At 46.4% G+C, this 24452-nt stretch overlaps 1 protein-coding gene across 3 annotated transcripts; it reads right to left on the bottom strand.

Annotated features, from left to right (window-relative positions):
- Positions 1–683: 683 nt before the first annotated feature.
- LOC120041972 (zinc finger protein 436-like) lies at positions 684–18865 on the bottom strand. 3 transcript variants are annotated; one of them, XM_038986846.1, is made up of 3 exons: positions 18537–18865; positions 18385–18444; positions 684–1828 (listed from the first exon to the last, which is right to left on the bottom strand). In XM_038986846.1, the coding sequence occupies exons 1-3, from the start codon at positions 18634–18636 to the stop codon at positions 843–845; spliced, it is 1146 nt and encodes a 381-aa protein (XP_038842774.1). In that variant the 5' UTR covers positions 18637–18865; the 3' UTR covers positions 684–842. The 3 variants fall into 3 exon arrangements, 2 of the variants coding, with proteins under 2 accessions (XP_038842774.1, XP_038842776.1); XM_038986848.1 differs by lacking the exons at positions 18385–18444; positions 18537–18865 and adding exons at positions 11688–11900; positions 12106–12276; XR_005475997.1 differs by lacking the exon at positions 684–1828 and adding an exon at positions 12828–12891.
- Between the last annotated feature and the right edge of the window lie 5587 nt (positions 18866–24452).

Here is a 24452-nt window from a genome sequence, read left to right as displayed (position 1 = left end):
TAGAAGCCTCTTGCGTCACATCATTATTAGAAGCCTCTTGCGTCACATCATTATTAGAAGCCTCTTGCGTCACATCATTATTAGAAGCCTCTTGCGTCACATCATTATTAGAAGCCTCTTGCATCACATCTGTCCCTCTGATCAGCTGAGGCAGTATGTTTTGCATTTCACTCATAATAGTATTTGAAATACTATTAAACTCAATGTATTATATTATCTCATTTTAAATCCATGTTTTAAACAAAGGTTGAGAGTAGAACAACTGATTTGACTAATGTTTTATGAGACCATGTACATGTTCAACACATATCAACTAGACTGTGATGAAAAGTTCAACATTCACTGAGAGGGAAAACACTAAAGTGTGTAAATGTTGTGTTTAGCCGTAGCATCCATCCATCCATCCACCTACCCATCCATCCCTCCCTCCATCCCATCCCTCCCTCCCTCCATCACCATCCCTCCCTCCCTCCATTCCATCCATCCCTCCCTCCCTCCCTACATCCATCCATCCATCCATCCATCCATCCATCCATTCCATCCATCCCTCCCTCCCTCCCTCCATCCCTCCCTCCCTCCCTCCCTCCCTCCCTCCCTCCCTCCCTCTCTCCCTCCCTCTCTCCCATCCATCCATCCATCCCTCCCTCCCTCCCTCCATCCATCCATCCATCTATCCATCCATTCATTCATCCATCCATTCAATCCATCCATCCATCCATCCATCCATCATGTATTGCAGGATATTTGACAGAATAATAACACCAATGGTTTAATGCAGCAGTGAGATACAAGCAAAAACAGTGTAAAAATGGACACAGTCTGGAATTATGCAATCAAACCAATCATTCAAGGTCCCTCATTAATTCAGGATGTACAGGTTGCTCTGGCACAGTCTCTTCATCAAAGACCTCAGGTGAATCATCTATCGGTCTAATGTGCTGATCTGGGTTGACGCTAGGGGATAACTGATCTTCAGGTGTGTCCGCTGCTAGGTGGATGCGTCTATGCCTGTCCAGATGCCCTTGTTGAATAAAGCTCTTCCAACAAAGGGAGCAATGATAGGGTCTTTCCCCTGTGTGAGTCCTCTGATGAGCCTGGAGGTGAGCCAGCTGGGAGAAGCCTCTCCCACAGTCAGAGCAGCAGTGAGGTTTTTCCCCTGTGTGGGTCTGGTTGTGCTTTTTCAGAGCCCCAGAGTTTATAAACGTCTTACCGCAGGCCGAGACAGCGCAGACGTAGGGTCTCTCTCCTGAGTGAATCCTCTGGTGGTCCTTCAGAGCTCCTGGGTGGGAGAAGGTCTTCAGACACTCTGAACAGTGGTACGGCCTCTCTCCTGTGTGAGTACGCATGTGCTGGATCAGCTGGCCTGAGTTGGAGAATCTCCTTCCACAGTCAGAGGCCGAGCAGGGGTAAGGCTTCTCTCCTGTGTGAGTCCTGTGGTGGATCTGTAGGTGTTCTAGCTTGGAGAAACTCTTGCCGCACTCTGTGAAAGTGCAATGGAATGGCTTCTCTCCTGTGTGTGTTCTCTGGTGCTTGGCCAGGCCTCCTGGCTGACTGAAGCTCTTGCCACAGACCAGACAGTGGTACGGTCTCTCTCCTGTGTGGATCACCTGATGACTCCTCAGGTTGCCAGAGTGACTGAAGCTCCGCCCACACTCAGAGCAGTGATACGGCCTCTCTCCTGTGTGAGTACGCATGTGTCTCCGCAGGGTTGATGAGTTGTAGAAATACTTCCCACAGGCTAAGCAAGGGTAGTTGGTTTCAGTGGTGTGACCCTGCTGATTCTCCTGGAGGGATTCTGAAGGGTCTATAGCCTGGTCTGTACAGCCACCTGCAGGACAGGAGGGGAACAGCATTACTTTAGAAAAACATTTCATAGTGCTGTATTCAAATGTAGGATATTTTATTCGTTTTAAACTTTACGGAATTTCATGTATTGTTTAATTTTTGTATAAACAATTCATCTTTAAAACACAAAACAACAACCAACATACAGTACCAGTCAAAATACATCAAAACCATGAAATAACACATATATGGAATCATGTAGGAACCAAAAAAAGTGTTAAACAAATTCTTGTTGAGATTCTTATATTTGAGATTCTTCAAAGTAGCCACCCTTTGCCTTGATGACAGCTTTGAAAGTTTCTTCAAGTGCAGTCGCAAAAACCATCAAGCACTATGATGAAACTGGCTCTCATGAGGACCGCCACAGGAAAGGAAGACCCAGAGTTACCTCTGCTGCAGAGGATAAGTTCATTAGAGATACAAGCCTCAGAAATTGCATGTGTCTTCAAGTAACAGACACATCTCAACATCAACATGTTCAGAGGAGACTGAGTGAATCAGGCCTTCATGGTTGAATTGCTGCAAAGAAACCACTACTAAAGGACACCGATAAGAAGATGAGACTTGCTTGGGCCAAGAAACACGAGCAATGAAGATTAGACCAGTGGAAATATGTCCTTTGGTCTGATGAGTCCAAATGTGAGATTATTGGTTCCAAACGCCGTGTCTCCTGTGAGACGCAGAGTAGGTGAATGGATGGTCTTTGTATGTGTGGTTCCCACCGTGAAGCATGGAGGAGGTGGTGTGATGGTGCTTTGCTGGTGACACTGTCTGGTTTAATTTAGAATTCAAGGGACTCTTAACCAGCATGGCTACCACAGCATTCAGCAGGGATACGCCATCCCATCTGGTTTGCGCTTAGTGGGACTATCATTTGTTTTTCAACAGGACACTGACCCAACACACCTCCAGACTGTGTAAGGGCTATTTGACCTAGAAGGAGTGTGATGGAGTGCTGCATCAGATGACCTGGCCTCCACAATCCCCCGACCTCAACCCAAATGAGATGGTTTGGGATGAGTTGGACCGCAGAGTGAAGGAAAAGCAGCCAACAAGTGCTCAGCATATGTGGGAACTCCTTCAAGACTGTTGAAAAAGCATTCCTCATGAAGCTGGTTGAGAGAATGCCAAGAGTTTGCAAAGTTGTCGTCAAAGCAAAGGGTGTCTACTTTGAAGAATCTCAAAAATAACATTTTAATTTGTTTAACACTTTTTTGGTTACTACATGATTCCATATGTGTTATTTCATAGTTTTGATGTCTTCACTATTATTCTACAATGTAGAAAATAGTAAAAAATAAATAAAATAACTCTTGAATGAGTAGGTGTGTCAACTTTTGACTGGTCCTGTATTAAACAAGAAAACACTAATACAAAACACAAATCCATAGGGATGTTTTCCTGATAAATGATCTGTGATTTCATGATATTCTGTTATGTGCCCTTAAGGAAACACAGGAATTGTTCCCATCTCATCTTGGAGTCTGTATTGGTTTTCTCCGGCCTCTTTGCCAACATGATTATATACAATGTTGTTTTTACCAATGTATTAATCCATTCCCGTCAACACGAGGCCGTCATTGTAAAATAAGAATTTGTTCTGAACTGACTTGTTAAATAAAGGTTTAATAATAAAACAAATGGCTTAGACCTCAACATAATATTATACAGTCTGTCTGGTTAATCCCTCTTATTTCAGATGTCAACCGACAGCTTTGGTGACCTACAGTAGGCACCTGGGAACCAAGGCCATCTCCCATGCACTATAAGGCTTTGTCCCATAGGGGGTGCACAACCGGGCTTTCCCACAATGCATCTAGGAGGGTTCCTTTTGCCCCTTCACATCCTATGGAACCTTACAGGAGGGACATCAAATCTATGAAAAACATTTCATTGTATACCTTTCTATAGGCTTCTCTGACAATATCTGAGATAATATACACCCATATCCTTTTATTTGGTGATCTGGACCAAAACCCATATCACAATAAATTGACTGAATTATCACAATAATAATAATAATAATAACAATAATGATAAATTTAACAATATGTTTATAAAATTAATAAGGATCAGTTACTTTCTTTTTATTTTAAAATCCTACTACTTTTAATGTTACTTGTCGTGTTAGTAGCAGACTTAGGCTTTTCAAACCTTCCTCTAGTATAGGCTACTATCGTTGTTATCGATATCAGTAAAATGTCCTCGATAAAATGGTCGCTTTGGACAGTGTCGATATTTTCGGTTTATCATCCCGGCTCTACTTCTTATGTCACAGTGTCCCTCTGCCACAATTCAGGTGCACATGATTAACCTTTAACAGCATTGTAACATACAAAGGCTGATTGTACTACATCTTCTGCAACGTTGATACATAATGGCACCACATAGTGTTGACAAAGCTTTTAATTAGCATGTATAACACTATCACACACTTTATACAAAACATATCTCCATGTACACTGTTCCCCAGACACTCCTAATGCCCCCCCTCCTCTCCATGTACACTGTTCCCCAGACACTCCTAATGCCCCCCCTCCTCCCCTCCTCACCATGTACACTGTTCCCCAGACACTCCTAATGTCCCCCATCCTCTCCATGTACACTGTTCCCCAGACACTCCTAATGTCCCCCCTCCTCACCATGTACACTGTTCCCCAGACACTCCTAATGTCCCCCCTCCTCTCCATGTACACTGTTCCCCAGACACTCCTCATGTCCCCCCTCCTCTCCATGTACACTGTTCCCCAGACACTCCTCATGTCCCCCATCCTCACCATGTACACTGTTTCCCAAACACTCCTAATGTCCCCCCTCCTCTCCTCCTCACCATGTACACTGTTCCCCAGACACTCCTCATGTCCCCCCTCCTCACCATGTACACTGTTCCCCAGACACTCCTAATGTCCCCCCTCCTCCTCTCCATGTACACTGTTCCCCAGACACTCCTAATGTCCCCTCTCCTCTCCTCTCCATGTACACTGTTCCCCAGACACTCCTAATACCCCCCCTCCTCTCCATGTACACTGTTCCCCAGACACTCCTAATGTCCCCTCTCCTCTCCTCTCCATGTACACTGTTCCCCAGACACTCCTAATGCCCCCCCTCCTCTCCATGTACACTGTTCCCCAGACACTCCTAATGTCCCCCCTCCTCCTCTCCTCTCCATGTACACTGTTCCCCAGACACTCCTAATGTCCCCTCTCCTCTCCTCTCCATGTACACTGTTCCCCAGACACTCCTAATGCCCCCCCTCCTCTCCATGTACACTGTTCCCCAGACACTCCTAATGTCCCCCCTCCTCTCCATGTACACTGTTCCCCAGACACTCCTAATGCCCCCCCTCCTCACCATGTACACTGTTCCCCAGACACTCCTAATGTCCCCCCTCCTCTCCATGTACACTGTTCCCCAGACACTCCTAATGTCCCCCCTCCTCTCCATGTACACTGTTCCCCAGACACTCCTAATGTCCCCCCTCCTCTCCATGTACACTGTTCCCCAGACACTCCTAATGTCCCCCCTCCTCTCCATGTACACTGTTCCCCAGACACTCCTAATGTCCCCCCTCCTCTCCTCCTCACCATGTACACTGTTCCCCAGACACTCCTAATGCCCCCCCTCCTCTCCATGTACACTGTTCCCCAGACACTCCTAATGTCCCCCCTCCTCTCCATGTACACTGTTCCCCAGACACTCCTAATGCCCCCCCTCCTCTCCATGTACACTGTTCCCCAGACACTCCTAATGTCCCCCCTCCTCTCCATGTACACTGTTCCCCAGACACTCCTAATGTCCCCCCCCCCCCTCCTCTCCATGTACACTGTTCCCCAGACACTCCTAATGTCCCCCCTCCTCTCCATGTACACTGTTCCCCAGACACTTCTAATGCCCCCCCTCCTCTCCATGTACACTGTTCCCCAGACACTCCTAATGTCCCCCCTCCTCTCCTCTCCATGTACACTGTTCCCCAGACACTCCTAATGTCCCCCCTCTTCACCATGTACACTGTTCCCCAGACACTCCTAATGTCTCCCCTCCTCACCATGTACACTGTTCCCCAGACACTCATGTCCCCCCTCCTCTCCTCCTCACCATGTACACTGTTCCCCAGACACTCCTAATGTCCCCCCTCCTCACCATGTACACTGTTCCCCAGACACTCCTAATGTCCCCCCTCCTCACCATGTACACTGTTCCCCAGACACTCCTAATGTCCCCCCTCCTCACCATGTACACTGTTCCCCAAACACTCCTCATGTCCCCCCTCCTCACCATGTACACTGTTCCCCAGACACTCCTAATGTCCCCCCTCTTCACCATGTACACTGTTCCCCAGACACTCCTAATGTCCCTCCTCCTCTCCATGTACACTGTTCCCCAGACACTCCTAATGCCCCCCCTCCTCTCCATGTACACTGTTCCCCAGACACTCCTAATGTCCCCCCTCCTCTCCATGTACACTGTTCCCCAGACACTCCTAATGTCCCCCCTCCTCACCATGTACACTGTTCCCCAGACACTCCTAATGTCCCCCCTCCTCACCATGTACACTGTTCCCCAGACACTCCTAATGTCCCCCCTCCTCACCATGTACACTGTTCCCCAGACACTCCTAATGTCCCCCCTCCTCACCATGTACACTGTTCCCCAGACACTCCTAATGTCCCCCCTCCTCCTCTCCATGTACACTGTTCCCCAGACACTCCTAATGTCCCCCCTCCTCCTCTCCATGTACACTGTTCCCCAGACACTCCTAATGTCCCCTCTCCTCTCCTCTCCATGTACACTGTTCCCCAGACACTCCTAATGTCCCCCCTCCTCTCCATGTACACTGTTCCCCAGACACTCCTAATACCCCCCCTCCTCTCCATGTACACTGTTCCCCAGACACTCCTAATGTACCCCCTCCTCTCCATGTACACTGTTCCCCAGACACTCCTAATGTCCCCCTCTCCTCTCCATGTACACTGTTCCCCAGACACTCCTAATGTCCCCCCTCCTCACCATGTACACTGTTCCCCAGACACTCCTAATGTCCCCCCTCCTCACCATGTACACTGTTCCCCAAACACTCCTAATGTCCCCTCTCCTCCATGTACACTGTTCCCCAGACACTCCTAATGTCCCCCCTCCTCACCATGTACACTGTTCCCCAGACACTCCTCATGTCCCCCCTCCTCACCATGTACACTGTTCCCCAGACACTCCTAATGTCCCCCCTCCTCACCATGTACACTGTTCCCCAGACACTCTTAATGTCCCCCCTCCTCCTCTCCATGTACACTGTTCCCCAGACACTCCTAATGTCCCCTCTCCTCTCCTCTCCATGTACACTGTTCCCCAGACACTCCTAATGCCCCCCCTCCTCTCCATGTACACTGTTCCCCAGACACTCCTAATGTCCCCCCTCCTCTCCATGTACACTGTTCCCCAGACACTCCTAATGTCCCCCCTCCTCTCCATGTACACTGTTCCCCAGACACTCCTAATGCCCCCCCTCCTCTCCATGTACACTGTTCCCCAGACACTCCTAATGTACCCCCTCCTCTCCATGTACACTGTTCCCCAGACACTCCTAATGTCCCCCTCTCCTCTCCATGTACACTGTTCCCCAGACACTCCTAATGCCCCCCCTCCTCTCCTCTCCATGTACACTGTTCCCCAGACACTCCTAATGTCCCCCCTCCTCTCCATGTACACTGTTCCCCAGACACTCCTAATGTCCCCTCTCCTCTCCTCTCCATGTACACTGTTCCCCAGACACTCCTAATGCCCCCCCTCCTCTCCATGTACACTGTTCCCCAGACACTCCTAATGCCCCCCCTCCTCTCCATGTACACTGTTCCCCAGACACTCCTAATGTACCCCCTCCTCTCCATGTACACTGTTCCCCAGACACTCCTAATGTCCCCCTCTCCTCTCCATGTACACTGTTCCCCAGACACTCCTAATGCCCCCCCTCCTCTCCTCTCCATGTACACTGTTCCCCAGACACTCCTAATGCCCCCCCTCCTCTCCATGTACACTGTTCCCCAGACACTCCTAATGTCCCCTCTCCTCTCCTCTCCATGTACACTGTTCCCCAGACACTCCTAATGCCCCCCCTCCTCTCCATGTACACTGTTCCCCAGACACTCCTAATGTCCCCCCTCCTCACCATGTACACTGTTCCCCAGACACTCCTAATGTCCCCCCTCCTCTCCATGTACACTGTTCCCCAGACACTCCTCATGTCCCCCCTCCTCACCATGTACACTGTTCCCCAGACACTCCTAATGTCCCCCCTCCTCTCCATGTACACTGTTCCCCAGACACTCCTCATGTCCCCCCCCTCCACACCATGTACACTGTTCCCGAGACACTCCTAATGTCCCCCCTCCTCACCATGTACACTGTTCCCCAGACACTCCTAATGTCCCCCCTCCTCCTCTCCTCACCATGTACACTGTTCCCCAGACACTCCTAATGTCCCCCCTCCTCCTCTCCTCTCCATGTACACTGTTCCCCAGACACTCCTAATGTCCCCCCTCTGCTCATCCACTCCACCAGGTCCTATAGCTGATTTCATGGATGAACTCTCACCCAACCTAATATTTGTAAGTACACTCTGACACATTTTTCTTCCATAAACACTTGTTTACATGTCTGTTCTCAGCAGACACTTTAGTACTTTCAGAAGCAAGAATAAAAGGTTTATTAGTGGGCCGGAAAAGTGTTCTCTGTTGGCATTTCATCTCAATACAAGGTGTTTCTATTTGGACATCAAGTTCTGACAACGTAGAGAAGAGCTGTGAGCCACAGACCCCTTCACTGATGGTGAAGTTCAATCTAATCTAAATTACTGCACACTGAGACGTCCCAGAAAATCAGGTTTCAATTTATTAACAAGATTAAAACTCTACATTTTAGTACAAAGTACTTTCGTTCACAGTGCGTCCATTGAGGAGTGTGTGTGCGCAGTCCAAACAAAGGCCTGTTCTGATTGGCTGGCCTTGGGTTGAGTTGTCCTCTTCTAACCCTGGCTTCTTGCCATGGCAACGTCCGGGGGGGTTGGCGGGTTGTCAGCAAATGTGATGAATTGGAACGCTGACTGTGAGGCCTAATCGCCCCACATCAGTGCCCCACCTCACTAATGCTCTGGCTGAATGGAAACAAATCCCTGCAGAAATGTTCCAACATCTAGTGGAAAGCCTTCCCAGAAGAATGGAGGCTGTTATAGCAGCAATGTTCCATCATCTAGTGGAAAGCCTTCCCAGAAGAGTGGAGGCTGTTATAGCAGCAATGTTCCAACATCTAGTGGAAAGCCTTCCCAGAAGAGTGGAGGCTGTTATAGCAGCAATGTTCCAACATCTAGTGGAAAGCCTTCCCAGAAGAGTGGAGGCTGTTATAGCAGCAATGTTCCAACATCTAGTGGAAAGCCTTCCCAGAAGAGTGGAGGCTGTTATAGCAGCAATGTTCCAACATCTAGTGGAAAGCCTTCCCAGAAGAGTGGAGGCTGTTATAGCAGCAATGTTCCAACATCTAGTGGAAAGCCTTCCCAGAAGAGTGGAGGCTGTTATAGCAGCAATGTTCCAACATCTAGTGGAAATCCTTCCCAGAAGAGTGGAGGCTGTTATAGCAGCAATGTTCCAACATCTAGTGGAAAGCCTTCCCAGAAGAGTGGAGGCTGTTATAGCAGCAATGTTCCAACATCTAGTGGAAAGCCTTCCCAGAAGAGTGGAGGCTGTTATAGCAGCAATGTTCCAACATCTAGTGGAAAGCCTTCCCAGAAGAGTGGAGGCTGTTATAGCAGCAATGTTCCAACATCTAGTGGAAAGCCTTCCCAGAAGAGTGGAGGCTGTTATAGCAGCAATGTTCCAACATCTAGTGGAAAGCCTTCCCAGAAGAGTGGAGGCTGTTATAGCAGCAATGTTCCAACATCTAGTGGAAAGCCTTCCCAGAAGAGTGGAGGCTGTTATAGCAGCAATGTTCCAACATCTAGTGGAAAGCCTTCCCAGAAGAGTGGAGGCTGTTATAGCAGCAATGTTCCAACATCTAGTGGAAAGCCTTCCCAGAAGAGTGGAGACTGTTATAGCAGCAATGTTCCATCATCTAGTGGAAAGCCTTCCCAGAAGAGTGGAGGCTGTTATAGCAGCAATGTTCCAACATCTAGTGGAAAGACTTCCCAGAAGAGTGGAGGCTGTTATAGCAGCAATGTTCCAACATCTAGTGGAAAGCCTTCCCAGAAGAGTGGAGGCTGTTATAGCAGCAATGTTCCAACATCTAGTGGAAAGCCTTCCCAGAAGAGTGGAGGCTGTTATAGCAGCAATGTTCCAACATCTAGTGGAAAGCCTTCCCAGAAGAGCGGAGCCTGTTATAGCAGCAATGTTCCAACATCTAGTGGAAAGCCTTCCCAGAAGAGTGGAGGCTGTTATAGCAGCAATGTTCCAACATCTAGTGGAAAGCCTTCCCAGAAGAGTGGAGGCTGTTATAGCAGCAATGTTCCAACATCTAGTGGAAATCCTTCCCAGAAGAGTGGAGGCTGTTATAGCAGCAATGTTCCAACATCTAGTGGAAAGCCTTCCCAGAAGTGGAGGCTTTTATAGCAGAAATGTTCCAACATCTAGTGGAAAGCCTTCCCAGAAGAGTGGAGGCTGTTATAGCAGCAATGTTCCAACATCTAGTGGAAAGCCTTCCCAGAAGAGTGGAGGCTGTTATAGCAGAAATGTTCCAACATCTAGTGGAAAGCCTTCCCAGAAGAGTGGAGGCTGTTATAGCAGCAATGTTCCAACATCTAGTGGAAAGCCTTCCCAGAAGAGTGGAGGCTGTTATAGCAGCAATGTTCCAACATCTAGTGGAAAGCCTTCCCAGAAGAGCGGAGCCTGTTATAGCAGCAATGTTCCAACATCTAGTGGAAAGCCTTCCCAGAAGAGTGGAGGCTGTTATAGCAGCAATGTTCCAACATCTAGTGGAAAGCCTTCCCAGAAGAGTGGAGGCTGTTATAGCAGCAATGTTCCAACATCTAGTGGAAAGCCGTCCCAGAAGAGTGGAGGCTGTTATAGCAGCAATGTTCCAACATCTAGTGGAAAGCCTTCCCAGAAGAGTGGAGGCTGTTACAGCAGCAATGTTCCAACATCTAGTGTACAGCTATCCCAGAAGAGTGGAGGCTGTTATAGCAGCAATGTTCCAACATCTAGTGGAAAGCCTTCCCAGAAGAGTGGAGGCTGTTATAGCAGCAATGTTCCAACATCTAGTGGAAAGCCTTCCCAGAAGAGTGGAGGCTGTTATAGCAGCAATGTTCCAACATCTAGTGGAAAGCCTTCCCAGAAGAGTGGAGGCTGTTATAGCAGCAATGTTCCAACATCTAGTGGAAAGCCTTCCCAGAAGAGTGGAGGCTGTTATAGCAGCAATGTTCCAACATCTAGTGGAAAGCCTTCCCAGAAGAGTGGAGGCTGTTACAGCAGCAATGTTCCAACATCTAGTGTACAGCTATCCCAGAAGAGTGGAGGCTGTTATAGCAGCAATGTTCCAACATCTAGTGGAAAGCCTTCCCAGAAGAGTGGAGGCTGTTATAGCAGCAATGTTCCAACATCTAGTGGAAAGCCTTCCCAGAAGAGTGGAGGCTGTTATAGCAGCAATGTTCCAACATCTAGTGGAAAGCCTTCCCAGAAGAGTGGAGGCTGTTATAGTAGCAATGTTCCAACATCTAGTGGAAAGCCTTCCCAGAAGAGTGGAGGCTGTTATAGCAGCAATGTTCCAACATCTAGTGGAAAGCCTTCCCAGAAGAGTGGAGGCTGTTATAGGAGCAAAGGGGCCCATCATTTTGGAATGAGATGTTCAACGAGCAGGTGTCCACATACTTTTGGTCATTTAGTGCATCTTCTGTTTGACTGATGAGCTTCATCTATGGAAGACAGGTCGTTGTGGAGGGTCACACGTCCTTAGCCTTTTTCAGGGGTACACTCGATTGGACGACCAAGAATCCTCATCGAAGCCATAATGCCGAATGCATTCTCTGACTACGAGAACGAGAGTGGTGATGGTTCAAGGTACGCCCAGGTTTATTGAGACACCTGTGAATGAGAGGATATATGGCAGATACATACATGTCTGAGATGCATTTTAATATATATTTTTTTAAATATACAATTTTCCAGAAACCATATTCCAAAAGCCTTGATAAAATGGCATTTCTCATAGAGGTGCATATATGCAGTAACAAGGGAAATGAGAAACAGAAAAAGTGACATTGATTGTAACATTCTATAATCAACATACCTGGATGAGGGCGTATGAGGTTCTCATGTGGAGGGAAAGCTGCATCTCCCAGGGAAACACGAGGAAGTGTCGTTGTGGTACTGGTGGTGGTACTGGTGGTGGTACTGGTACTGGTGGTGGTACTGGTGGTGGTACTGGTACTGGTGGTGGTACTGGTGGTGGTACTGGTGGTGGTACTGGTACTGGTGGTACTGGTACTGGTGGTGGTACTGGTGGTACTGGTGGTGGTACTGGTTGTGGTACTGGTGGTGGTACTGGTGGTACTGGTACTGGTGGTACTGGTACTGGTGGTGGTACTGGTGGTGGTACTGGTGGTGGTACTGGTGGTGGTGGTGGTACTGGTGGTGGTACTGGTGGTGGTACTGGTTGTGGTACTGGTTGTGGTACTGGTGGTGGTACTGGTGGTGGTACTGGTGGTGGTACTGGTACTGGTGGTGGTACTGGTGGTGGTACTGGTGGTGGTACTGGTACTGGTGGTGGTACTGGTACTGGTGGTGGTACTGGTACTGGTGGTGGTGGTACTGGTGGTGGTACTGGTGGTGGTACTGGTGGTGGTGGTACTGGTGGTGGTACTGGTACTGGTGGTGGTACTGGTGGTGGTGGTACTGGTACTGGTGGTGGTACTGGTTGTGGTACTGGTGGTGGTACTGGTACTGGTGGTACTGGTACTGGTGGTACTGGTGGTGGTGGTGGTACTGGTACTGGTGGTGGTACTGGTTGTGGTACTGGTGGTGGTACTGGTGGTGGTACTGGCAGGACAGCTGGCGGTGGTAAATCAAGGGTCTTCTGCAGCAGTTTAGACCCAAAATAATTATTGAATGCCTCCACCATTGCTCTGTCGGCCGTACGCCCCTACATCCACCATTATGAACCTGTAGCGGGCATCTTCTCTGTCTACGTATCTGGCCTATTATGTGTGCTGCTAGGTACATCAGATCTAGTAGATCCCTATTATATCAAATCAAAACTTTATTTGTCACATGCGCCGAATACAATAAGTGTAGACCTTACCGTGAAATGTTTACTTACAAGCCCTTAACCAACAGTGCAGGAAGAGTTAAGAAAATATTTACCAAGTAGACTTAAATAAAAAGTAATAATAAAAAGTAACACAATAAGAATAACGAGGCTATATACAGGGGGTACTGATACCGACTCAGTGTGTGGGGGTACAGGTTAGTTCAGGTAATTTGTACATGTAGGTAGGGGTGAAGTGACTATGCATAGATAATAAACAGCAAGTAGCAGCAGTGTACAAAAGGGGCCCATCATTTGGGGTTGGGGGGGGGGTCAGTGTAAATTGTCCAGTGGCGATTTAATGAATTGTTCTGAAGTCTTATGGCCTGGGGATAGAAGCTGTTAAGGAGCCTTTTGGTCCTAGACTTGGCGCTCCGGTACCGCTTGCCGTGCAGCAGCAGAGAAAAACAGTCTATGACTAGGGTGACTGGAGTCTCTGACAATTTTATGGGCTTTCCTCTGATACCGCCTATTATATACTGTAGGTCCTGGATGGCAGGAAGCTTGGTCCTAGTGATGTACTGGGCCGTACGCACTACCCTCTGTAGCGCCTTGCGGTCAGATGCAGAGAAGTTGCCATACCAGGCGGTGACGCAACCAGTCAGGATGCTCTCGATGGTGCAGCTGTAGAACTTGTTGAGGATCTGAGGACCCATGCCAAATTTTTTCAGTCTCCTGAGGGTGAAAAGGTTTTGTCGTGCCCTCTTCACGACTGTCTTGGTGTGTTTGGACCATGATAGTTTGTTGGTGATGTGGACACCAAGGAACTTGAAACTCTCAACCCGCTCCACTACAGCCCGTTGATGTTAATGGGGGCCTGTTCGGCCCGCCTTTTCCTGTATTCCACGATCACCTCCTTCTTCTTGCTCACATTGAGGGAGAGGTTGTCGTCCTGGCACCACACTGCCAGTTCTCTGACCTCCTCCCTATAGGCCGTCTCATCATTGTCGGTGATCAGGTCTACCACTGTTGTGTCGTCAGCAAACTTAATGGTGTTGGAGTCGTGTTTGGCCACGCAGTCGTGAGTGAAATGGGAGTACAGAAGGGGACTAAGTACACACCCCTGAGGGGCCCCAGTTTCAAGGATCAGCGTGGCAGAACTGTTGTTGCCTACTCTTACCACTTGGGGGCGGCCCGTCAGGAGGTCCAGGATCCAGATGCAGAGGGAGGTGTTTAGTCCTAGAGTCCTTAGCTTAGAAATGAGCTTGGTAGGCACTATGGGTCTGGTAATCTGTCTGGCCCAGCGGCTTTGTAAATGTTGACCTGTTTAAAGGTTTTGTTCACATCGGTTACTGAGAGCGTTATCACACAGTTATTCAGAACAGCTGGTGCTCTCGTGTATGCTTCAGTGTTGCTTGCCTCGAAGTGAGCATAAAAGGCATTTAGCTTGCCTGATAGGCTCGCGTAACTGGGCAGCTCGTGTCTTAGTTTCCCTTTGTAGACCATAATAGTTTTCAAGCCCTGCCACATCCAACGAGTCCCCAGCCACTAGGAGCGCCGCTTCTGGGTGAGCATTTTCTTCTTTGCTTATGGCCTTATAGAGTTAGTTGAGAGCGGTCTTAGTGCCAGCATCGGTCTGTGGTGGTAAATAGACGGCTACAAATAATATAGATGAGAACTCTCTTGGTAGATATGTGGTCTATAGTTTATCATGAGGTACTCTACCTCAGGAGAGCAATACCTTGAGACTTCTTTAATGTTAGACATCGCGCACCAGCTGTTACTGACAAATAGACACACACCCCTCGTCTTACCAGAGGTAGCGTCTCTGTTCTGCCGGTTCATGGAAAATCCCGCTAGATCTATATTGTCCGTGTCTTCGTTCAGCCACCTCTCGGTGAAACATAAGATGTTACAGTTTTTAATGTCCCGTGGGTAAGATCATCTTAAATTGTAGGTCATCACTTTTATTTTCCAATGATTGCACGTTAGCAAGAACGGATGGCAGTGGGAGTTTACTCGCTCGAAAAAAGGCGGGGGTCTGGGCCTGTTCCAGTGAAAGCAGGATATCCTTCTCGTCTGACTCGTTAGAGGAAAATGTTTATTCTAGTCCGCGGTGAGTAATCGCTGTTCTGATGTCCAGAAGTTATTTTCAGTCATAAGAGACGGTAGCAGCAACATTATGTACACAATAAGTTAAAAAATAAGTTAAACAAAATACAAAAAAATTAACAAAATAGCACAATTGGTTGGGAGAATGTAAAACGTCAGCCATATTCTTTGGCGCCATCTTAGTCTTTATATGTGTTGCTAGGTACCTCAAATCTAGTAGATCCCTATTATGCGTGTTGCTAGGTACAACAAATCTAGTAGATCCCTATTATGCGTGTTGCTAGGTACCTCAAATCTAGTAGATCCCTATTATGCGTGTTGCTAGGTACAACAAATCTAGTAGATCCCTATTATGCGTGTTTCTAGGTACAACAAATCTAGTATTCTAGTACATCAAATCAGGTTCCATTTTAGGACCGCTATTGTTTTCACTATCTGTTTTACCTCTTGGTGATGTGATTCGGAGACATAATGTTAACTTTCACTGCTATGCGGATGACACACAGCTGTACATTTCGATGAAACATGGTGAGGCACCAAAATTGCCCTCCCTGGAAGCCTGTGTTTCAGACATAAGGAAGTGGATGGTGGCAAATGTTTTACTTTTAAACTCAGACAAAACAGAGATGCTAGTTCTAGGTCCCAAGAAACAAAGAGATCTTCTGTTGGATCTGACAATTAATCTTGATGGTTGTACAGTCGTCTCAAATAAAACTGAAGGACCTCGGCGTTACTCTGGACCCTGATCTCTCTTTTGACGAACATATCAAGACTGTTACAAGGACAGCTTTTTTCCATCTACGTAACATTGCAAAAATCAGACATTTTCTGGCCAAAAATGATTCAGAAAAATGTATCCATGCTTTTGTCACTTCTAGATTAGACTACTGCAATGCTCTACTTTCCAGCTACCCGGATAAAGCACAAAATAAACTTCAGTTACTGCTAAATACGGCTGCTAGAATCTTGACTAGAACCCCAAAATTTGATCATATTACTCCAGTGCTAGCCTCTCTACACTGGCTTCCTGTTAAGGCAAGGGCTGATTTCAAGGTTTTACTGCTAACCTACAAAGCATTACATGGGCTTGCTCCTACCTATCTTTCCGATTTGGTCCTGCTGTACATACCTACACGTACGCTACGGTCACAAGATGCAGGCCTCCTTACTGTCCCTAGAATTTCTAAGCAAACAGTTGGAGGCAGGGCTTTCTCCTATAGAGCTAAATTTTTATGGAATGGTCTGCCTATCCATGTGAGACACGCAAACTCAGTCTTTATTGAAGACTCATCTCTTCAGTAGGTCTTATGATTGAGTGTAGTCTGGCCCAGGAGTGTGAAGGTGAACGGAAAGGCTCTGGAGCAACGAACCGCCCTTGCTGTCTCTGCCTGGCCAGTACCCCTCTCTCCACTGGGATTCTCTGCCTCTAACCCTATTACAGGGGCTGAGTCACTGGCTTACTGGTGCTCTTCCATGCCATTCCTAAGAGGGGTGCTTCACATGAGTGGGTTGAGTCACTGACGTGACCTTCCTGTCCGGGTTGGCGCCCCCCCTTGGGTTGTGCCGTGGCGGAGATCTTTGTGGGCTATACTCTGCCTGGTCTCAGGATGGTAAGTTGGTGGTTGAAGATATCCCTCTAGTGGTGTGGGGGCTGTGCTTTGGCAAAGTGGGTGGGGTTATATCCTGCCATGTTGGCAGTCCCGGTGTAAAGTCGGACAGGGCCACAGTGTCTCCCGACCCCTCCTGTCTCAGCCAGTTTGTGTCTCGGGGGGCTAGGGTCAGTCTGTTATATCTGGAATATTTCTCCTGTCTTATCCGGTGTCCTATGTGAATTTAAGTATGCTCTCTCTAATTCTTTCTCTCGGAGGACCTGAGCCCTAGGACCATGCCTCAGGACTACCTGGCCTGATGACTCCTTGCTGTCCCCAGTCCACCTGGCCGTGCTGCTGCTCCAGTTTCAACTGTTCTGCCTGCGGCTATGGAACCCTGACCTGTTCACCGGACGTGCTACCTGTCCCAGACCTGCTGTTTTCAACTCTCTAGAGACAGCAGGGGCGGTAGAGATACTCAACTGACATTTACTCCTGAGGTGCTGACCTGTTGCACCCTCGAAAACTACTGTGATTATTATTATTTGACCCTGCTGGTCATCTATGAACATCTTGGCCATGTTCTGTTATAATCTCCACCCGGCACAGCCAGAAGAGGACTGGCCACCCCTCATAGCCTGGTTCCTCTCTAGGTTTCTTCCTAGGTTCTGGCCTTTTTAGGGAGTTTTTCCTAGCCGCCGTGCTTCTACACCTGCATTGCTTGCTGTTTGGGGTTTTAGGCTGGGTTTCTGTACAGCACTTTGAGATATCAGCTGATGTAAGAAGGGCTATATAAATACATTTGAGTGATTGATAGTAGATCCCTATTATAAGTGTTGCTATGTACATCAAATCTAGTAGATCCTGGGCAATTCGCACACCTTCCATTATCTCGCCAGTCAAGTGTCTCTCTGTGTACACTACTATATCACAGATTGAACAATGAGACATATATTCCACCGGATGTATAGATGTCAAGCATCTGCGGCCAGTGAAGACGAATGAGATGGATTTTGACCTAGATTCTGCACATTTTCTCATCAATTAAACATTTGATGTCAATACAGTTTTCTGTTCCCAAAACTAGAATATGTTATGAACAGAGTGGACTACGTTTTGTAGACTTTACCATTTGAATTTTTTTTTTTTTAAATAGCGTTGCTTAGGAGGAGTGCAAAAGAGAATTGAGTTATATCACACATCAGAGTAGGCGTTCCCTAACGGAAATATGCAGATGCATGCCAGAACACGCCAATAGGATCTCTTTGGCTCGTGCTTGGCTCTGCCCACAATGACTAATTTGTTCCCTTTGGAAACGACAGTATGTGGTCTATCTTGGTTTAGTTATAAAAATCTTTGTTTATATTCTCCAGCGCGTTTCTTCCTTGTTTGGTTGTTGTCACTTCCTTGTTTGGCCGAAGATGGCTATTACCAGCTCACCGCCCTCTACTGTTCATGGGTAAAATTGCCGCTTCCCCCCTTATTTTTTTGTTTTTCAAGCGAACGTCAATTTAGGGACCATGCGAGTACACTCGTTCGGTTCGCCTAGCCGCCACCGGCTTTAGTGCCTACTAAAATACGCCATAACTATTTCTCTCTCTTATCACCCAATCAGACTTACCGACTTCTCCTAGATGACACGGTACCTCTTCTTGTTCCTCTTTCACACACCAGGACAGCCCTATTTTAAACAGAATAAAAACACATAGGCTATAACAATAAATAATATCACAAGAACATACAGTTTAGCTACATGGATCCATTAAAACTTACTTGGTTCAGCTAAATAATCCACTACCTCTCCCTCTTCATCCTTCACCACAACGTTGATCCCGAGTACCGGATCAGAGTCCACTGGGTTGATTGATACCATCTCTGCTGTAGCTAGTTCTGTGTTTTTACCATCTATGGTACTAGGCTAGCTAGCTATCTGTCAACGGTTAGTTATGGGAGCTGATAAACTATACGAATTTCACAGTCCCATGTAGAAGGAAAACCAATGGCTATACCTAAATCTTTCTACAAACAGCTAGCTACTTGAAAGACTAGTTACTTGTTATGTTGTTGCTAAAAAACTTTCCTCTCCTCTTTTCTTACCGGACCAAATTTTAAGACACACCCTAAGCGCAGTGCATTGTGGTAAACGCAGTTTTAAATGTTGGTGCGTACCAACTGAGAAAGTACATTTTAAAAAGTCGTAAAAACATAAACTAGCTTTTCACTGCTAACTAAAACGTAAACGAATAGGTCTCTACAGTTTCATATAGTGGTCACTATCTCTTTATATCGTTTAATAGTTCCCGCCACGCCTGATATAAACTTCTAAAAAGTCCCCCCCACCCCCCCTTCCTTTCTGAACAAGTACTGTTCGTCCATCCTCACCACTTCTTTTGGCTCATCGGATTACAGCAGGGTGCACGCCGGCAACTCCGACTCAACTAGAAAACCTCGATAAAAAACACAGTGAGTCAAACTAACGGATTATTTTACACCTCCAGGTATCTATAGTTGAAGTTAATGTTCTTTTAGTCAGAAAACACGTTAAACGGGGAATATTTAATTGCACGTGGCCGAATAATCAGCAACTTTCGGCATGCCAAACTTCATCTGAAGTTACCTAGCAGAGTTTCCCCCTGCCACACATCAAACCACAACTCCGAGACGCCAACGCACAGCTGCAATTGACTCCGCTAGTTACTTGCACGGACTTGCTCGTTGGTAACTAGTAATGTCCTTTCAAGGGGAAAACAAAACGTTTGCATGACAATCAAGTGCAATGTGAAATTGATCAAAGCTGTTTTATCCTGAATTGTTTCAAACTTATTTTATGTAATGTCTGTCATGAGAAACGGAACACCAGATGTACCATGCTGCTATAGGAAACCATGAACACTAGACATGTACCATGCTGCTATAGGAAACCATGAACACTAGACATGTACCATGCTGCTATAGGAAACCATTAACACTAGACATGTACCATGCTGCTATAGGAAACCATGAACACTAGACATGTACCATGCTGCTATAGGAAACCATGAACACTAGACCTGTACCATGCTGCTATAGGACACCATTAACACGACATGTACCATGCTGCTATAGGACACCATGAACACTAGACATGTACCATGCTGCTATAGGAAACCATGAACACTAGACATGTACCATGCTGCTATAGGACACCATGAACACTAGACATGTACCATGCTGCTATAGGAAACCATGAACACTAGACATGTACCATGCTGCTATAGGAAACCATGAACACTAGACCTGTACCATGCTGCTATAGGAAACCATGAACACTAGACATGTACCATGCTGCTATACGACACCATGAACACTAGACATGTACCATGCTGCTATAGGAAACCATGAACACTAGACATGTACCATGCTGCTATACGACACCATGAACACTAGACATGTACCATGCTGCTATAGGACACCATGAACACTAGACATGTACCATGCTGCTATAGGAAACCATGAACACTAGACATGTACCATGCTGCTATAGGACACCATGAACACTAGACATGTACCATGCTGCTATAGGACACCATGAACACTAGACATGTACCATGCTGCTATAGGAAACCATGAACACTAGACATGTACCATGCTGCTATAGGAAACCATGAACACTAGACATGTACCATGCTGCTATAGGAAACCATGAACACTAGACATGTACCATGCTGCTATAGGAAACCATGAACACTAGACATGTACCATGCTGCTATAGGAAACCATGAACACTAGACATGTACCATGCTGCTATAGGAAACCATGAACACTAGACATGTACCATGCTGCTATAGGAAACCATGAACACTAGACATGTACCATGCTGCTATAGGAAACCATGAACACTAGACCTGTACCATGCTGCTATAGGAAACCATGAACACTAGACATGTACCATGCTGCTATAGGAAACCATGAACACTAGACATGTACCATGCTGCTATAGGAAACCATGAACACTAGACATGTACCATGCTGCTATAGGACACCATGAACACTAGACATGTACCATGCTGCTATAGGACACCATGAACACTAGACATGTACCATGCTGCTATAGGAAACCATGAACACTAGACATGTACCATGCTGCTATAGGAAACCATGAACACTAGACATGTACCATGCTGCTATAGGACACCATGAACACTAGACATGTACCATGCTGCTATAGGACACCATGAACACTAGACATGTACCATGCTGCTATAGGAAACCATGAACACTAGACATGTACCATGCTGCTATAGGAAACCATGAACACTAGACATGTACCATGCTGCTATAGGACACCATGAACACTAGACATGTACCATGCTGCTATAGGACACCATGAACACTAGACATGTACCATGCTGCTATAGGACACCATGAACACTAGACATGTACCATGCTGCTATAGGACACCATTAACACGACATGTACCATGCTGCTATAGGACACCATGAACACTAGACATGTACCATGCTGCTATAGGACACCATGAACACTAGACATGTACCATGCTGCTATAGGAAACCATGAACACTAGACATGTACCATGCTGCTATAGGAAACCATGAACACTAGACATGTACCATGCTGCTATAGGAAACCATGAACACTAGACCTGTACCATGCTGCTATAGGAAACCATGAACACTAGACCTGTACCATGCTGCTATACGACACCATGAACACTAGACATGTACCATGCTGCTATAGGAAACCATGAACACTAGACATGTACCATGCTGCTATACGACACCATGAACACTAGACATGTACCATGCTGCTATAGGACACCATGAACACTAGACATGTACCATGCTGCTATAGGACACCATGAACACTAGACATGTACCATGCTGCTATAGGACACCATGAACACTAGACATGTACCATGCTGCTATAGGACACCATGAACACTAGACATGTACCATGCTGCTATAGGAAACCATGAACACTAGACATGTACCATGCTGCTATAGGAAACCATGAACACTAGACATGTACCATGCTGCTATAGGAAACCATGAACACTAGACATGTACCATGCTGCTATAGGAAACCATGAACACTAGACATGTACCATGCTGCTATAGGAAACCATGAACACTAGACATGTACCATGCTGCTATAGGAAACCATGAACACTAGACATGTACCATGCTGCTATAGGAAACCATGAACACTAGACCTGTACCATGCTGCTATAGGAAACCATGAACACTAGACATGTACCATGCTGCTATAGGAAACCATGAACACTAGACATGTACCATGCTGCTATAGGAAACCATGAACACTAGACATGTACCATGCTGCTATAGGACACCATGAACACTAGACATGTACCATGCTGCTATAGGACACCATGAACACTAGACATGTACCATGCTGCTATAGGAAACCATGAACACTAGACATGTACCATGCTGCTATAGGAAACCATGAACACTAGACATGTACCATGCTGCTATAGGACACCATGAACACTAGACATGTACCATGCTGCTATAGGACACCATGAACACTAGACATGTACCATGCTGCTATAGGACACCATGAACACTAGACATGTACCATGCTGCTATAGGACACCATTAACACGACATGTACCATGCTGCTATAGGACACCATGAACACTAGACATGTACCATGCTGCTATAGGACACCATGAACACTAGACATGTACCATGCTGCTATAGGAAACCATGAACACTAGACATGTACCATGCTGCTATAGGAAACCATGAACACTAGACATGTACCATGCTGCTATAGGACACCATGAACACTAGACATGTACCATGCTGCTATAGGAAACCATGAACACTAGACATGTACCATGCTGCTATAGGAAACCATGAACACTAGACATGTACCATGCTGCTATAGGAAACCATGAACACTAGACATGTACCATGCTGCTATAGGAAACCATGAACACTAGACATGTACCATGCTGCTATAGGAAACCATGAACACTAGACCTGTACCATGCTGCTATAGGAAACCATGAACACTAGACATGTACCATGCTGCTATAGGAAACCATGAACACTAGACATGTACCATGCTGCTATAGGAAACCATGAACACTAGACATGTACCATGCTGCTATAGGACACCATGAACACTAGACATGTACCATGCTGCTATAGGACACCATGAACACTAGACATGTACCATGCTGCTATAGGAAACCATGAACACTAGACATGTACCATGCTGCTATAGGAAACCATGAACACTAGACATGTACCATGCTGCTATAGGACACCATGAACACTAGACATGTACCATGCTGCTATAGGACACCATGAACACTAGACATGTACCATGCTGCTATAGGACACCATTAACACGACATGTACCATGCTGCTATAGGACACCATGAACACTAGACATGTACCATGCTGCTATAGGACACCATGAACACTAGACATGTACCATGCTGCTATAGGAAACCATGAACACTAGACATGTACCATGCTGCTATAGGAAACCATGAACACTAGACATGTACCATGCTGCTATAGGACACCATGAACACTAGACATGTACCATGCTGCTATAGGACACCATGAACACTAGACATGTACCATGCTGCTATAGGACACCATTAACACGACATGTACCATGCTGCTATAGGACACCATGAACACTAGACATGTACCATGCTGCTATAGGAAACCATGAACACTAGACATGTACCATGCTGCTATAGGACACCATGAACACTAGACATGTACCATGCTGCTATAGGACACCATGAACACTAGACATGTACCATGCTGCTATAGGAAACCATGAACACTAGACATGTACCATGCTGCTATAGGAAACCATGAACACTAGACCTGTACCATGCTGCTATAGAAAACCATGAACACTAGACATGTACCATGCTGCTATAGGAAACCATGAACACTAGACATGTACCATGCTGCTATAGGACACCATGAACACTAGACATGTACCATGCTGCTATAGGAAACCATGAACACGACATGTACCATGCTGCTATAGGACACCATGAACACTAGACATGTACCATGCTGCTATAGGACACCATGAACACTAGACATGTACCATGCTGCTATAGGAAACCATGAACACTAGACATGTACCATGCTGCTATAGGAAACCATGAACACTAGACATGTACCATGCTGCTATAGGACACCATGAACACTAGACCTGTACCATGCTGCTATAGGAAACCATGAACACTAGACATGTACCATGCTGCTATAGGACACCATGAACACTAGACATGTACCATGCTGCTATAGGAAACCATGAACACTAGACATGTACCATGCTGCTATAGGAAACCATGAACACTAGACATGTACCATGCTGCTATAGGAAACCATGAACACTAGATGGGTGATTCTCATGAAACTGGCACCATAATGCCTCTTGGATCACTGAGATTAGGATCTATATTGATCAAGTTCATAATTATTATGTTTATTGATCTGATACTTTGCATTTTACCACCATGTCCACAACTTCCAACAGTTTTCAGAGTCCAAAAAGGTAATAAATCCATGTCTAATATTTGTTTTACATTGTTCACCTAATGAAAAGGCCCGAGTTAAACATATGAAAGCAAATATATTTTGCTTATATATAATATATGTATTTAGCAATTTCTCAAAACAA

Source organism: Salvelinus namaycush, unplaced genomic scaffold (assembly GCF_016432855.1).
Source record: "Salvelinus namaycush isolate Seneca unplaced genomic scaffold, SaNama_1.0 Scaffold597, whole genome shotgun sequence".
Taxonomy (NCBI): Eukaryota; Metazoa; Chordata; class Actinopteri; order Salmoniformes; family Salmonidae; genus Salvelinus; species Salvelinus namaycush.
Note: the sequence above shows the minus strand (reverse complement) of the source record. Positions and strands in the feature narration are given on the sequence as shown.